This window comes from Leucoraja erinacea, chromosome 26 (genome assembly GCF_028641065.1).
Source record: "Leucoraja erinacea ecotype New England chromosome 26, Leri_hhj_1, whole genome shotgun sequence".
In the NCBI taxonomy this organism is placed as follows: domain Eukaryota; kingdom Metazoa; phylum Chordata; class Chondrichthyes; order Rajiformes; family Rajidae; genus Leucoraja; species Leucoraja erinaceus.
In genome coordinates this window covers 23,147,098-23,163,770 of record NC_073402.1, presented here as the reverse complement: position 1 = coordinate 23,163,770, position 16,673 = coordinate 23,147,098, and the positions used below count along the sequence as shown (strand labels likewise).

The window sequence follows — 16,673 nt, the reverse complement described above, 5'->3', positions numbered from 1 at the left end:
GTGTGGTTTGTGCACTGTTTAACCTTGCTTCCATCTTTATATTTATATATAATGGCTATGCATCAGTAACAGCAAATGCCAATTAAACAAATTCCCCCTCCCCCGCCCCCCCCCCAAAAAAAAACCCACATCATCTTAGCACTTTTTGATCGATAATATTTTGTAATGGTATCAAGTGAACTTTTATTTTTTATTTTTTTAACTGTCTCTGGCAAAGTGGAAACACAAAAAAACATCAGTTTGAAGAAGGGTCTTGAACAGAAACATCAACAGCTCTGCAGTCTCTTGTGTCTCTACAATAAATAATAGCTCTTTTTTACATTGGTTAATTAATGTATGGAAATCCATTGCCTTGATGGTCATTTGCGGAATTGGTCATTTCCCCTGCATAATAGTGAGGTGACAAATATTCAACGCTGCTGTGATAAGAGTCCAGCACCTCAAATCCAGTACTCAAAAACTTCAGTTAGAAAGAAGTTTACAAAATTATTTAAGTTTATTCATCTAAAATAATATGATAGACAACAGGGTAGAACAGAATTCTGAAGAATGTATTGACAAATGGGTAGATATGTGGACAAATGAAACTTAACCTAGACGTTTGAAGTGACACATTTCAGGATAATGAGTGGGTAAAGTTCTACATGTTAAATGAGCTGACACAGGGATTGAGAGGTGGAGCTGGATAAAGGTTGGAGAGAGTGAAGTGCTTGCATGTTTTTCCTGAAAATGGCTGACCAGGCAGGAAATGATATTTAAAAAAAACAATTGGTGATAGGAGCACTGCCTCGTATCACTAAGCCAATTTAAAATCCAATTTGCCAAATTACTCTTGATCCCATAACTCTTAACTGTTGGACCAGTCTCCCATGTGGAACATTGTCAAAAGACTTACTGAACTGCGTGCAGACCGTATCAAGTGCATTGCCTAATTGAAACCCCCGGCCACTTCCTCAAAAGATGTAATCAAATTACTCGGGAAAATGTACCGTCAATAAAGGATGCTGGCCATTCCTAATCAATCGCTCTCACTCAATGAAGATGAATCCTGTCTCCCAGAGGTTTTTCCTCATAATCTCCCTACTACTGACATCAGTCTCCCCGACCTGTAATTGCCTGGCTTACTCTTTCTGCTCTACCTGAATAAACTTATCACATTCACCAGTCATCTGGCACCAGAGCAGATCTAGACATTTCTGAGAGAATCCCCCAAATGTCCTGATTTGCCCCTGTAGCAGCCTGGAACACATCTGGTACCAGTCTATGGATTTTAAGCCCACTTATCTAAGATCACATATATTTCAACTCCTTGGTTAACTCATCCCTTCCCACCCCCAAACCACCCCCTCCCCAGGTACCTTCCCCCACAACCGCAGAAGATGCAACACCTGTCGTTATACCTCCTCCCTCGACTCTGTCCAGGGGCCGCAACAGTCCTTTCAGGTTAGGCAGAGGTTCACTTGCACCTCCTCCAACCTCATCTACTGCATCCATTGCTCAAGATGTGGACTCTTATACATTGGCGCGACCAAACGCAGACTGGACGATCATTTCACGGAACACCTTCGCTCACTCCGCCTGAACCAACCTGATCTCCCGGTTGCTGGACACTATAATTCTCCTTCCCATTCCTACACAGACCTTTCTGTCCTCGGTCTCTTCCATTGTCAGAGTGAGGCTAAACGCAATTTTGGAGGAACAGCACCTCATATTTCTTAGAGATTTATTAAAATGCACTAAAGATGGAGGACTTAAGAAATGTGGAGAGAGTGGACAACTTCCCACAGGCTATAAGACTGCTAAATGGACTTTGCCCCCTGCCAAGTATCGCGCACAAACCCTCACAATGCAGCAGAGCCACTGTTGTGCCGCTGCCGGTCAGAACGCCTGTTGAATGTTTAGTAGAGTGTTAAATTTGTGACATTTTTTTATTTTTTTTATTTCTATTTATTTTTCATGCACACTGAATGGACACTGGTTGAGCAACGTTTTTTTGTTTCTTCTGGGTATGCGAATACTCAGGAAATGACAATAAAGATATACAATACAATACAACTTATGGTTCTTTTCCTTTAAAAGAGTAGATTTGGTAGTGATATTCCATTCCATTTACAACTACTCAGAAAATTGCCAGTAATTGCCTATTTGTAGCAGCACCTGCCAACATTTGGGCATGGACAGATAGACAGGAATGGGTAAGACGAGAATGAATTGAACATTACACAAGAATTTTCATTGGAGACATTGTCACATTTATAGACAGTACAGGAAACGCCATGTGTCGAAACGCCTTTCATTTAATCTTGCAGGCTGAGAGGATAGTGTTTACAGGAAGTTAGAAAAAAATGCTTGCGTTGCAGTGCTGCAAAAATGTTTTCATACTCGTAATCTGTTTTTGGTGTCTGCACATCACACTTATCTTCAATGGGAGTTCACTCAACACATTATCAATAAATTAGCCTTTGTGATTTGACTGCCATGGCTGGTGCAATAGATGAGTCACATATATTATAGAAGATCATGAGTTTGTGTGTGAGTTTATATACAGTGTTGAGATATCATCAACAGAGGAAACTTTGCATATCAAATACTGACTGTTCTGGAAATTTCTTATGAATTTCCTGGGAATGTATGTAGAGGGAGCTTTAAAGAGTAGTGGAAATAGTACAGCAAAACATTATTATCAACTGTTTATTTCTTTCTGCAGATGATGAGGCTGCCTTACTGAGTGAAATCCTACCTCTATCATGGGCACACAGCCCAATATCGTCCAATCACTCTCCACCAACAAAGTCAAAGGCAAATGGTATGGGTTGTGAAAAGGGCTCAAAATGTCTTTGTTATTGTTTGCTATCAATGGTCCTCTCTGCAGAGGATCCACAAGCGTATATCAAGAAAATATTGTCAAATCAAATAGAGGGATATTTGAAGGGACAACCCCATGCCTTTGGCCTTCATCCCACCGCAGTGGCTGTCTCTTAAGCTTGCAGTTTTCATGCTTTGAAATTCTAACTAGCAGCATGGCCATTGAGGTGGGATTGGAAGATTGGGGAACAGAGATTCAAGAAGGGAATTTCATAGCATAAGCTCTTTAAGGCTTATGATCCAACTACCAATGGTGGGATGTGGACCAACGGTGAGTGGGGGGGGATGGTGGGTAGTGGTTGGGTGGGGGGTTGGTGGGTGAAAGGGGGCCATTGTGGCACAAAACAGCCAAATTAAACATCACAAAAACAAATGGAAAATGTTGCAAGTACTCAGCAGGCCAGGGATTATCTGTGTGGAGAAGAATATAACGACCATTTTGGGTGGTTGATCATTCATCAGAACTAGTAAAAATTAGTAATCAAACATATTTTATATTGAAGAATAAAGGGAAAGGGTTGGAGGGAACATAGGGATGTGTGTGTTAAGAATGAGGCCAAGAAAGACTGAATAACAGTGTAGAGGCTGCTGATGGATAGTGATAGCCTGTTAATTATTTATTGGCCAATATTTATTACGTAGTTTTAATGAATCTGCAAAAAGATACCTATATTGGTGCAGCACGTCACTAATGTAAATTGTCAACTTAGATCTTTGTGCACGAGTCTCAGGAATTCAACTTTGGCCCACTAACCTATGACTCAAAATCACAAATGTTTTTGACTGGATGCAGCTGATAACTGCAGGTTGGATGTTGAGTTCATATTGCTTTAACTTTTCTGATTTGCCTTTTATGGAAAAATTGGTTTTGCATCTCCAGGCTTTAGTCCTGGTGACAATGAACTCATGTCTACAATGATGAAGCGGCTAACCAAAATGGAGCAGCGCGTCCAAAGCCAAGCACTGGAGATCAGCAGGAAGGTAATGAAAGTTTCCCGTCAATGCCATGAAAGTGTTCAGAATAATAGAATTATAGTGTACCACAGCACAGAAAGAAACGACATGAACTACTGACCACAACTTACCAGTACTTTGAAGAGATTTTGCACAGCATTGTTTGCAAATTCAGGGTTCAATACTTCATTTACAATGGATTTTCCCTACTCTTTATTAATTACTTTTCACAGCTGTGTTATTGGTGATCACCAATATATCATGGAGTGCAATCACATGTTTCAGGTGCAACTTCTGAAGAGTTCTTCCTTGCACATGAATTTTATTCACACATAGTGATTTCCAAAATGTGTTTGATATTGTATAATCTGACTATATTCTGTGCTGTTTCCTATAAGGTGTTCATGTAAGTAATTTCCAGTAATTTGATTGTGATTCCATGTATTTGCGAGCTGTTCCCATGAAGGTTTCTCCAAGTCGATTGATGAGGAAGAGCTCCCCAGATATATATTCTGGTCCAAAATAGCGATGCACTGAAACACCTTCCAGAAAAGATTGAATTGTTTTTTTTTTTTTTACAGAATCAGCAAATAGCTGTATTGGAAGAAAAGCTGAGTGTGCTCCAACTATCTAACAGTAAGAGCATTTGATAATTTTTAATGGTGATCTGTCTGATTCTAATGCTGTGCAACAATGATGGAGTGTAGTATGTAGTTCTGCAGACCTTTTATTTATAGTTGTTACAATACATGGTCCAGTTTAGTCAAATTCACTGATGTCGCTAAGCTTTGAGATTAGTCACCGAACCTACAATTAAAGATTGATCTGGGTAGAGACGGTTTTGTTCTGGACTCCATGGTTTTGAAAGAATGTCAAGGTCTGGGAGGGAGTGTGGGTGAAATTTATTACAGTGCACTAAAGATGGAGAACTTAAGAAATGTGGAGAGATTGCACAACTTGTGGTTATTTTCCTTACAACGAGTAGATCTGGTAGTGATATTCAAATCAGGAAGCCTTTTGTTGCAGATGATATGGGGTTTGATGGGCAGAATAGAAGAAGGGGTTTGACCCAAAATGTCACCTGCCAATGTTCTCTGGCGATGCTGCCTGATCTGCTGAGTTACTGCAGCACTTTGTGTCCTTTTGTGTATTAACCAGCAGCTGCAGTTCTTTGTTTCTAGGTTTTTGTTTTCTTTGTTTTGCTATGCAAAGATGGGACTAATTAATTTGGGAGGCTGGAGAATTAGGACCGGAACTGATCGAATTGGGAGATTCATTTTCTGTTCAATCTGTTTCTCTTTATTTTCTGAACAGAAATAGCAGATGAGCCCAAGAGACAGCAGGAGCTGGCAAGATACCTCCAGCTACAGAATCAAGTGTGGGAAATGGAAGTAAGAGATCTACCTGTTCTTTGGAATCAAGATTCATCACACTATCATGCTTCTCCCTTGCACCAAATCTGCCCTTGTTTAGCCTTCCCCTTTCAACCAAAATTGCAGTTTTCATTAGTATTCGCCATTTCTATCTGTCTGTCTATCTTCTTAACCTAGACTTTGATGTTTTGAGTCTACTTGAAGGTTATTTTTTAAATTGAAATCTAACAGGTTCCACTATCTACTTTAATTGTAAATAACCTCAATGATCTCCCCCCTTCTCAGTCCATCCTAGCTTAGTACAGTCTGCATCACTTTTTGGAATTGTTATCATCATTTTCCAGGAGTCAATTGGAAAATGATCAATTGGTACTCAACAAACTTACTCCATATGTAGTCTTCTGGCCATGTGCTATGATATTTCTAAGGTATCTTGTAAACTACACCACAACGCTTGTTTTACAGTTTCATTTTTGGCTTAATGGATATCATCCTTTTTAAAAGTTAGAAGATTTCATTTCAAGACTCGAGTCAGAAATTTGAGTACATAATTCATCTAATCATTCCTATCCCCCTGACAATGCAGTCCTTCCTGACAGTAGTGCAGAATTCATTCAATTCTGCTATTGAGACATTGCACCCTTGAGCAACTAATGGTCCAGCAGGTGGCAGAGGCCAGAACTCTGAACAAACTAGGTTCAATAATGACCAACCCCACTCACCCACTCCACGCCCTGAAGGTGATCAAGAGCAGCATCTTCAGTCAGAGACTGATTGCACCAATGTGCAAAACTGAGAGATATAGGAAGTCTTGTATACCAGCTGCTATAAGGTTTTATAATGCACAAAAATAATTTTGGATTTTTTTAGTATTCATTCATTGTATTTTAACTTGTTAAGTATTGAAGCTGTCTGAGGAAATGTGTGGTGTTATGTCTGTCTTGAAGCTGTTGTGGCACTGTAATTTCCTGTAAAGGATTATTAAAGGTTATTCAATTCAATATTCAATTGGTGCTACTCTTTCAACAGTGTAGTACTCCCACAGCTCTGTCTCTGATAATACTGTGCTCCCTCAGTCCTTTTCTATAGTGCTAGCCCAGGTGACATACTCCATTGTCTAGAGTGCATTTAGATCAATTACCTTTTAATTTCAAGATAATCAATTGAGCCAGCAGATATTTGGAGTCCCATAATCTTGTGGTGGGTACATCAGCGTACAAGTTCCTCAACAAAAAGAAGCACCAGTCATTGAGATACTAAGTTGCTCTCTGTTTCACAGAAAGGATATTGGGAAATTTAATCATGAAGGGTTTTGGTAAACAGTAGTAAATAAGTTGAAACAGAAAAGAACTGTGTTAAGTTTTTTCTTTACTTAATCGGTTTTATAATTTGGAATGCATTGCTTAAAATTAAAAAGGATTCGATAATCATTTTCCCAAAACAATTTCATTAGTGCAGAAAGTATGGTTTTATTTAAGGAGTTGATTGGCTAGAGGCACAAGTTGCATGACAATGGAAAAGGGCAGGGAATAATTATTTCAACGAGCTGCCAAGGTATAGTCAGCTGGTGCCCCCAACATCATTCCATGAAAATGGTTTTCAGGAATATTTTGAATAAAGTTATTTCTTGGATTCGCCTTTTCTTTCATAAATCAACCAAAAACAAGAATGGGGTGAGAGTGGTGACTTGTTTGATATGGCTGGTTTCTGCAGAAGTTCCTGAACGATTACGGGATGATCTGGGTCGGTGCCAAGGAGGATGAAGCCAGTAATGTTTATCTAAAGGAAGAAGAGGAATCTAGAGTGAACCCTGCTGCCAGTGGGCCAGTTCTGTACCCAGGTAAGTTCATAAGTTATAGGAGCAGAATTAGGACATTCGGTCCATCATTCTACTCTGCCTTTCATTCATGGCTGATCGATCGTTCCCTCTCAACCCCATTCTCCTGCCTTCTCCCCATAACCCCTGACACCCGGAAGTTGCACTGTTACCAAAAAGCCTTGTTTGGACTCAATCTGCAGACAGGATCAGGCACAGGTCCCAGAATCACGGAGAATTTGCGTCCCCTGTAAAAGACAAGGGTCAGACACATGTATTTTAACAAAGAGAGGCTGGCAGATTTTCCTATAAAAATAATTACTGTCAAGGATCCTTTACTAGCTTGAAAGCTCTATTAGCTTTAGTCATAGAGTGATACAGTGTGGAAACAGGCCCTTCGATCCAACTCGCCCACATCGGCCAACAATGTCCCGGCTACACTAGTCCCACTTGTCTGCAGTTGGTCCTTATCCCTCCAAACCTGTCCTATCCATGTACCTGTCTAATTGTTTCTTAAACGATGGGATAGTTCCAGCCTCAACTACTTCCTCTGGCAGCTTGTTCCATACACTCGCCACCTTTTGTGTGAAAAAGGTACCCCTCGGATTCCTATTAAATATTTTTCCCTTAACCTTGAACCTATGTCCCCTGGTCCTTGATTCCCCTACTCTGGCCAAAAGACTGTGTATTTACCCGATCTATTCCTCTCATGATTTTTCATACCTCTATAAGATCTCCCTTCATCCTCCTGTGCTCCATGGAATAGAGACCCAGACTACCCAACCTTTCCCTTTAGCTCACATTCTCTAGACCTGGCAACATCCTTGTAAATCTTTTCTGAACCCTTTCAACCTTGACAATATATTTAATATAACATGGTGTCCAGAACTAACACAATATTCTAAATGCGGTCACACCAACGTCTTTTACAACTCCCAACTTCTATACTCAATACTCTGTCTGACGAAGGCCAAAGTGGCAGAAGCCTTTTTGACCACCTTATCTACCTGTGGCCCGACCTTCAAGGAACCATGCACCTGTAGTCCTAGATACCTCTGCTCTACAACACTACCCAGAGGCTTACCGTTTACTGTGTAGGTCCTGACCTTGTTCGACGTCACAAAATGCAACACCGGTCCAGGGTCATTTTTCAAGCATATGGCTTAAAAGCCTTGGGAACATAATATTATGAACCGTAGAATTCATATTCCTAAATTCAATAAGAAAAAAGGTTAATTTTATTTAGGCCACTCCCACTTTAAATAGAATTATGTAGAATTCAACAGCCCTAAAATAGGCCATTTTGAATGTGATTAATGCCAGGGTTTACACCATATGTAGGCTTCCTGCCACCCCACTACATCTAAATACATCTAAATACCACCTGCATACCCTCTAGTCCTTTTCTCCTTCATGTGTATCCAAGTTCTCCTTAAAGGCATCTTATTTGTGGCAATCACTTTTTGTGGGTTTAGTGAGTGCAGGTTCCTGTTTTTTGGAGGCGTAGGGAATAGTAGATGTTAAAATTCTGAGCAAAACACAGTGGGTTGGAGAAACTCAGCAGGCCAGTCAACATCTATGGAAGAGATGGACAGATTATGTTTTGGGTCGGGACCTTTCCTCAGACGCATGTGGTTTGCTCAGGGTTCTAGATTTTGTTGATGATAATCGAGTGTGGATAGATATAGATATAGATATGCCATTTATTGTCACTATACATGTACAGTGAAACTGAAAGCTGCTCGTACTCAGTGCATACATACAATTTAGCACAAAAAACAAGAAACAGAAAAACAAAAACAGAAGGGAGAAGGGGGGGGGAGGGGGGGGGGGGGGGATAGGTGCACAATTCTGCGGCGCTACATACATATATACATATATACAGATGGAAGTCCGGGTGTTGGGCAGTGAAGTCAGTGCATGTGTGAATTTGAATTAAGAGTAGTTATAATTCTCGGAAAGCAACTATTTCTGAGTCTATTTGTCCTGGATTTGATGCACCTATAGCGCATTCCAGAGGGCAGCAGGTCGAACAGTCCAAACGCAGGATGGGAGCTGTCTTTGATGATCTTCTTTGCCCTGCTAAGGCAGCGGGAGGTGTAGATGTCCATCAGGGAGGGGAGAGGGCAACCAATGATCTTCTGCGCTGTCCTAGTTACCCTCTGAAGCCTCTCCCTGTCTGCCATGGTGCAGCTGCCATACCATGCTGTAATGCAGTATGTCAGCAGGCTCTCGATGGATGAGCGCTGAATGGAGGATGGAGGATCACCTTGGGGCAGATTTTGCTGGGAGTTCAGGAACTCTAAATTTTGTTTTTTTCCCCTGTGGGCGAGAGAAGGTAGGTTTCCTTTCATCTCCCAATCAACTGGATCATTGGACGAAACTGTCACTTAACCCATATATTTCAGGCTTGTGCTATTCTACATCTTTTTATGGTCATAAAAGTTGCAGAAATATTCTAAGTGAATTATTATAAATAATATTGGTTTTACAAAAAGAGTACATTTGTATGACTGGCTCAGGCACAATATTGAGTATATATCAATGCAATTCCCTTATCAGTTTTGCTGGTCTTGGTTGAAGGGGGAATGCCAATCTAGACACTGGGAGCAGTCCCTTTCTTTTATTGAAATGCCTAAGGAATCCCTAGCATCAATCTAGACCGACTTCATGTTAGATTTTGTGCTAGCATATGGTTACTACCGAACAAAGGTGTAGCAGACATTTTAATACCAACCAAAAGACAAGGAAAAGTTGATGATGGAAATTGCAATTATAAATAGAAAATGCTGTAAATAGTCAGCAGATTGGGCACCATTTATGGAGCGAGCACAAATAAACAGTCATTGATCTGGAACATGGATCCTATTTCTCTCTTCACAAATGCCTCTTGATCAGCTCTTATTATCAGCATTTTCTGCCTTTATTCTAGTACTGAATTGCCAGGTGTTGGTATGAAAAGAGAGCAGTGAGCTGGCTGAGCAATAAAATTGGAGTTGTAGTGTCTTAAGACAGTTGCAAACTCAAAGGCACTGTTTATTTCAAGCACAGAGGGTGTGCATTTGCTGTTTGATCATTTAACAAGATGAAGCAGAGAGTTGTTGAACATGCTGCAGATGAATCCTGTTTTCTGTTACACCACGGAAAGGCTGTGGTTTAGCCGAAATTTAACTGTTAGAACCTTTGAATGCTGCAACATATAGATTGTAAACGCTTCTTCCTATTGCTTTTTAAACTGAAACAATCTATTAGAGCAAAATATGATTTTGTTTGTATAGATAGTGTCATTCATAGGAATCTAAATGCAGAACAAGCACTAGATTTGTTCTTCCATTAAAAACTTGTTTTTTACTTCAGTCCTATGACTTGAAAGTTCCCTTCTTCAAAACAATTTGCCTTTAACATAAAATAAGTTCAATGTAATGAAATTGATCAGGAAGTGATGCTCAGACATTGAAGTGTGATTCGGAGAACTGAACATGTGAATGATTTTAAGAAACACATTTTAAAGTACCAACAAATGAGAAACACTGGAATTACTCACTTATTTACATTACAACCTTCTTGTATGAGAAATGCCTTAGGGTGTTCTAGTTGGATAGTTGTACAAAAATACAGATCTTTCTTAGAGACAGCCTATCCTATAAAAAAAATATTTTAAGTTGCTACGGTTGGTGAAATTTCACTGTTATGGACACAAAACATGCATGAATGGACTTACCAACCCTGCCTGATTATTTTTCTTAATGCAAGTTGCCAGAAAGGGGCAGCGTATGATCGGGACTGATCATCTATCATCTCCAATTAAATTTTCTCTCTTCATTCTAGATTTTAGTCAACTCCAATGCCCAGTATAGATTTGCATTGCAATCTATACCATGGGAATGTCTGAAATTCAAAGGGTCAAAGTCATAGCACAGAAATAGGCCTTTCGGCCCAACTTGTCATTGCCAACCAAGGTGCCCCATCTACGCTAATCCCACCTGCCCGTGTTTAGCCCATATCCTTCTAAACCTTTTGTGTTTATATAGCATTGCAAAAGGAGAATTGAGATTGTTAGTAGGTTGAAGTTAAGCCTTTATCTGTTTAATGGCACTGAGCATGACAGAGTATCAATTTTGTCTTTAAATCAATAGGTTGTGATTCAAATCCTACTCAAGTGGCTAAAGTTTAAAGTTTAGAGATGCAGCATGCAAAAAGGTCCATCGGCCCACCTAGTCCACACTGACCATCGATCACCCGTCCACACTAGTTCTATGTTATCCCACTTTAGCATCCATCCCCTACACACTAGTGGTGATTTACAGAAACCAATTAACCTACAAACCCAGACATCTTTGGGATGTGGGAGGAAACCAAAGCACTCAGAGGAAACGCATGCAGTAACAGTGAGAATGTGCAAACTCCACACAGACATCATCCAAGGTTCGAACCCAGGTCTCTGGCGTTGTGAGGCAGCAGCTCTACCTGGTGCACCACTGTGCTGCCACTAACGTGACTCTTCATTGTGATCCTCCACTGTCAGGGGTGTAATCTTCCTAGATGAGTCATCAACAAAAAGCCTCAACTCTCCTTTCAAGGGAACACAGATATCACGATTACTATTGGATGAATACCTCGAGTGGGAGGGGATGTGGGGTGCGCATTGAATATTAAACCACAAAACCGCAATTAATCTGATTAATCGGTTCAATGGTACTTTATCGCCACTTGTGTGAAGTGCAAACGCACAATTAGATTATTTTCTTACAAATAGTCCAGTAGGGTATCAACATACCGTCCCCAATTAGCAGTTGTACTGAAATAGTCTATTGAGCCGGCATGCATGAGGCACCATGGTAGGCCCCATTGTCCAAGTTCAAACCGCCACATGCTCTGCACGATGGGTTCAGGGAATTTAATGTTTGGAAATATTACTTACACTGCGGTGCCACTGCCAAACTGACTTGGTTTGATATGACACCCTGACCACAACAGGAGGCATCGTTTGAAGTTGTTTTGGGGGGTTTTGACACAGATTGCTTATCTGAAGGTCACAGCCTCTCACCCTTTTGTTAATGCTGTTGCTACATTGCCACACCTAATTTCCTCGAATTATTTACGTTACCATATTTTACGACGCAAGCTGCTTAAATTAAAGTCTCATTACGCTTCTTTGTGGATTACAAGGCTATTATATCTTAGTGGCAATGATCTGAGGTTGATTTATTGCACCATGCTGTGTGGCAACAGGACCTGCGGTTTCACTCATGTACTCCTTGGTAATTACTGCATGAATTTGCAGAAATAAAAGAATGCAACATCTGTTACCTTCCTCTTGTCAAACCTCTCTTGGTCCCCTCTTCAACAAATCTAATTTGTGAGATGTGATTTCCCACACACAAAGCCAACCAGACTATCTCCAATGAATCCATGCCTTCACAAGTCCATATGGATCCTGTCCCTCAGAATTCCGTTTCAAAACATACCAACAACTCGTGTAATTCTTTTGAACAATACAGCTTGGAAACAAGTCCATCGACCCACCAAGTCCAAGGCGATCATCGATCTCCCGTTCATACTGGTTCTATGTTAACCCATTTTTGCATCCACTCCTTGCACCATAAGGGCAGTTTACAAAGGCCAATTAACCAACAAACCAGCACGTCTTTAGTATGTGGGAGGAAACTGGGACAACATGAGGGCAATAGGTGCAGGAGTAGGCCGTTCGGCCCTTCGAGCCAGCACCGCCATTCAATGTGATCATGGCTGATCATCCACAATCAGTACCCCGTTCCTGCCTTTTCCCCATATCCCCTGACTCCGCTATCTTTAAGAGCCCTATCCAGCTCGCTCTTGAAAGCATCCAGAGAACCGGCCTCCACCGCCCTCTGAGGCAGAGAGTTCCATACTCACAACTCTCTGTGAGAAAAAGTGTTTCCTCGTCTCCGTTCTAAATAGCTTACCCCTTATTCTTAAACTGTGGCCCCTGGTTCTGGATTCCCCCAACATCGGAAACATGTTTCCTGCCTTTAGCGTGTCCAAACACTTAACAATCTTATATGTTTCAATAAGATCACCTCTCATCCTTCTAAACTCCAGATTGTACAAGCCCAGCTGCTACATTCTCTCAGCATATGACCGTCCCGCCATCCCAGGAATTAACCTTGTAAACCTACGCTGCACCTCCTCAATAGCAAGAATGTCCTTCCTCAAATTAGGGGAACAAAACTGCACACAATACTCCAGGTGTGGTTTCACTGGGGCTCTGTACAACTGCAGAAGGACCTCTTTGCTCCTATACTCGACTCCTCGTGTTATAAAGGCCAACATGCCATTCATTTTCTTCACTGCCTGCTGTACCTGCATGCTTACTTTCATAGACTGATGAACAAGAACCCTCAGATCCCGTTGTACTCCCCCTTTTCCCACACAGGCATGGGGAACTTGCAAACTTCGCACAGACAGCACCAGGCATCAGTGTTGAACCAATGTCTCCGGTGCTGCAAGGCAGCAACTGTACCAATTGTACCAGATGTGCTGACCTTAAGATCTGTAGTTCTCAGGCTTCTCCTTGCCGCCTTTCTTAAATAGAGGCACAGCATCAGCCACCCCCCAGTTCTCTATCACATCACCCATGGCCATGGATAATACAACTATCTCTGCCAACACTCAGCAATTAGTTCCCTAGTTTCCCACAATGTTGTAGGATACACTTGGTCAGGTCTTGGGGATTTATCAATCGTAGTTTATTTTAAGACATACATCACTCCCTCTTCTGCAATATGAACTCTGTTCAAGACATCATTATTAACATTGTGTGTGTGCGTGCGTGTGTGTGTGTGTGTGTGTGCGTGCGTGCGTGCGCGCGCGTGTGTGTCATGTGTATTTCCAAACCTATTTTATTTGCGGCATTCACAGTTTAAGAAATATATAAAGGACTAGACCAAGTGGGACCCGTTGGGTCCCTGTCACACGGGAGAGCTGGTCCCCAAACACATTATTCCGCCATTCACCCGTAGCCCTCAACTGGGCAGTCATGGGTTCCCAGTTGTGACGCAAATCACGGCAACCCTCCCCAACTGAGCCTCGCCATCCCTCTTCCCATCCCTATCCTCCTTCATTCCCCCTCATCCTCAGCACTTCCTCCCCCTCCTCTTGACCCTCCCTCTTCTTCCCCTCTCCCACTCATTCCCTTACCTCTCCCTCCCACTCCTTTCCCCTACCCGCAGTCACCCCCTCCCTCCATAACCCCTCTCAACTCCCCTCGCAAACCCTCTCCTATTCCTCTATCCCCCACCACCGCCACTGCTCACCTCCCCCCATCCCACCCCCCACTCTCCCCCACTGCCCTAGTTTCCATCTATCCCCCACTCCCTATCTCCCACACTGCCCCCTCCTCTATTCCCCCTGCTCCCCCACTCTTCCTCCTCACCTCACACACTTTCCTCCCTCTCCCTCCCTACCCCCTCCTCTCCCTCAATCTCCCCCACTCTCCCTCCTCACCTCCCCAGAATCTCAAGGGTCCTGCTCCTCCCTCCTTGCGGGCCTGGAGCAGCAGTGCCGCTGCCCCCAGAGCCAGCCTCGGCACCCGGGCCCCGGAACCTCGGTGCGGCCTCTCCGCCCCCGGACTCCGCTGCGCAGACCCGGAGCAGCAGCAGCGCCACAGACCCAGACCCAGCCTCAGCACCAAGGCCCCGGATCCCCCATGGGATGGGAGCAGCGCCAATGTGTCCAGGAGGCAAGGAAAATAGGTTGGCGGTCTGAAATTGTGCAAAGGCCGCGCTGAGGACCCGTGGGGTGTACTTTGTGATGTCAGTCAAGTAAAGACGGCAAGAGGGGGCGAGGCTAGTGGGGGGCGCTGTTTTAAATGTTTTTAAGTTAAAAATATGAATAACGTGAAATATAACATCATTCTGAACTAAACTTGATACACCAGACCCCAGAACAATTGTGAGTAAGGTGGTGCAAAAATTGTAGTGTTATTGTGTACTGTTTTGGCATAGTTCTGGGATCACACACACACGCATGCACGCACGCACGCACGGCCTGGTCCCCAACACAATATTCCACCACTCACCCATAGCCTGGTCCCCCAACGCAACCTGTTCCCCAATGCAATATTCCACCACTCACCTGTTCCCCCAATGCCAGACGTTCCCCCAACACAATAATCCAGCACTCACCCATAGCCCCCAAGGCGAGGAATTTCCCCTTATTCTCCCTCCCTCATTAAACTTATTAAAAAAATCCTTGCTGCCAGGAATATTTTTTAATAAATGGATTGCAACATTGCCAGGGCTGGCAGGACCTAGGATAATGTCCTGGGATAGCAACATTGTTAGCGAGCAGCTACAATCCCATTGTGACATCATAGCTGTAAGTGCCAGTGCAGAGAAGAAAACAAATCCGCACATTGGGGTTTTGTAAATTAAAACATGTGAATAACTTGTGAAATATAACATCAATCTGAACGAAACTTGATACAAACCACCACATGACCATTGTGAGTAAGGTGGTTCAAAAATTGTAGCACTATCATGTACCGTTTTAGCGTAATTTGACGACATCACCGAATCAGAGATGGCAAACGCGCACACAGACATCGAAACAACTAAGTTGAGAGTTTTAGTAATATATAAATAGTTAAATAGATTTATGAGAGTGAAAAATAGATTGATAAAAATTATGAGAAGAATGAGGGTCTTTAGCTATGTGGATAGACTGGAGATACTGGTGTTTTCATTTCGAACAGAAGAGGAAACACAAAGGAAAATAACAGTTGAAAGAGGAAGTACAAAATAACAGAGGTTGTAGAATGAATGTGACTGATAAAGTGGTCAAATGACCCAGGAGGAAAACAGCTAGTGGTTGTGGTCTTGAACACATTGCAAGTGGAAGCAGATCCAATTCAAAAAGGAGCTGGGTGATGATTTGAAAGGAAAGGGCTATGGGGAGAGGTTGAGTTTGTGAGATTAACTAAACTGGTCTTACAGAGAGCCAGTATCAAACAGATGTAGAGAATGGCTTCATTGGTGCTGTAACTTTCATCATTCTATGACACTTCTGGGAAGTACATTAGTTTAGAAATCACTAGAAATATACTATTGTTGGGGGAAATAGGCACAATTACTCTGAATTAGTCCAGCTGACTGAGATTGCTACTTGCCCTTGCGTGTCACAGCTGGTGATGAACTTGTCTTTCTTTCCCGCAGACGTCAGTGACCATAATGGTGCAGCCAGGGAGAGCAGCCAGCATCAGCCACAGCAATCTTGCGTGACTGAGTCCGGTGAAAGTGAGTCACAGCCCATAGTTCCTCAACCAGGACAGGCTTTGCCGTACACTGAGGTCCTGCCTCGTAAACCCCAGAATGTCCTTGAGGAGGATGTAACCGTACTGCAGGATGCTCAGATTTCTCTCCTGGCCTCCAGTTTTACCAGCCTGGAGGAGCCGGTTCTGAAAGGCATCCGAAAGCTGGAGCACAACATGAACAATGTGATCCTGGAGGTCTCAAGCACCCTGAGTGCCCTCAATTACACCCTGGGGCAGATTCTACATTCTACTGCCAACAACCATAGTAGCAGCATCCATGATCCATCACAAGGGCAGTTTTAAGTTCTTAGATAGAACAAGTATTACCCAACTACCTCAACATTTCTTAGAGTCACAGAACACTGACGTGCAA

General features: G+C 42.5%; 1 protein-coding gene across 2 annotated transcripts in view; it reads left to right on the top strand.

Moving 5' to 3' along the window:
• Positions 1 to 16,673, top strand: part of ubxn11 (UBX domain protein 11) — a 44,629-nt gene that overhangs the window by 3,786 nt on the left and 24,170 nt on the right. Inside the window, exons 3-8 of one of the 2 annotated variants that reach the window (XM_055656424.1) lie at positions 2,708 to 2,806; positions 3,746 to 3,846; positions 4,401 to 4,455; positions 5,134 to 5,210; positions 6,906 to 7,032; positions 16,203 to 16,283. In XM_055656424.1, coding sequence (XP_055512399.1) covers positions 2,708 to 2,806; positions 3,746 to 3,846; positions 4,401 to 4,455; positions 5,134 to 5,210; positions 6,906 to 7,032; positions 16,203 to 16,283 — 540 coding nt within the window. The remainder of the gene's footprint in view (positions 1 to 2,707; positions 2,807 to 3,745; positions 3,847 to 4,400; positions 4,456 to 5,133; positions 5,211 to 6,905; positions 7,033 to 16,202; positions 16,284 to 16,673) is intronic. The other variant, XM_055656425.1, reaches the window with a different exon arrangement.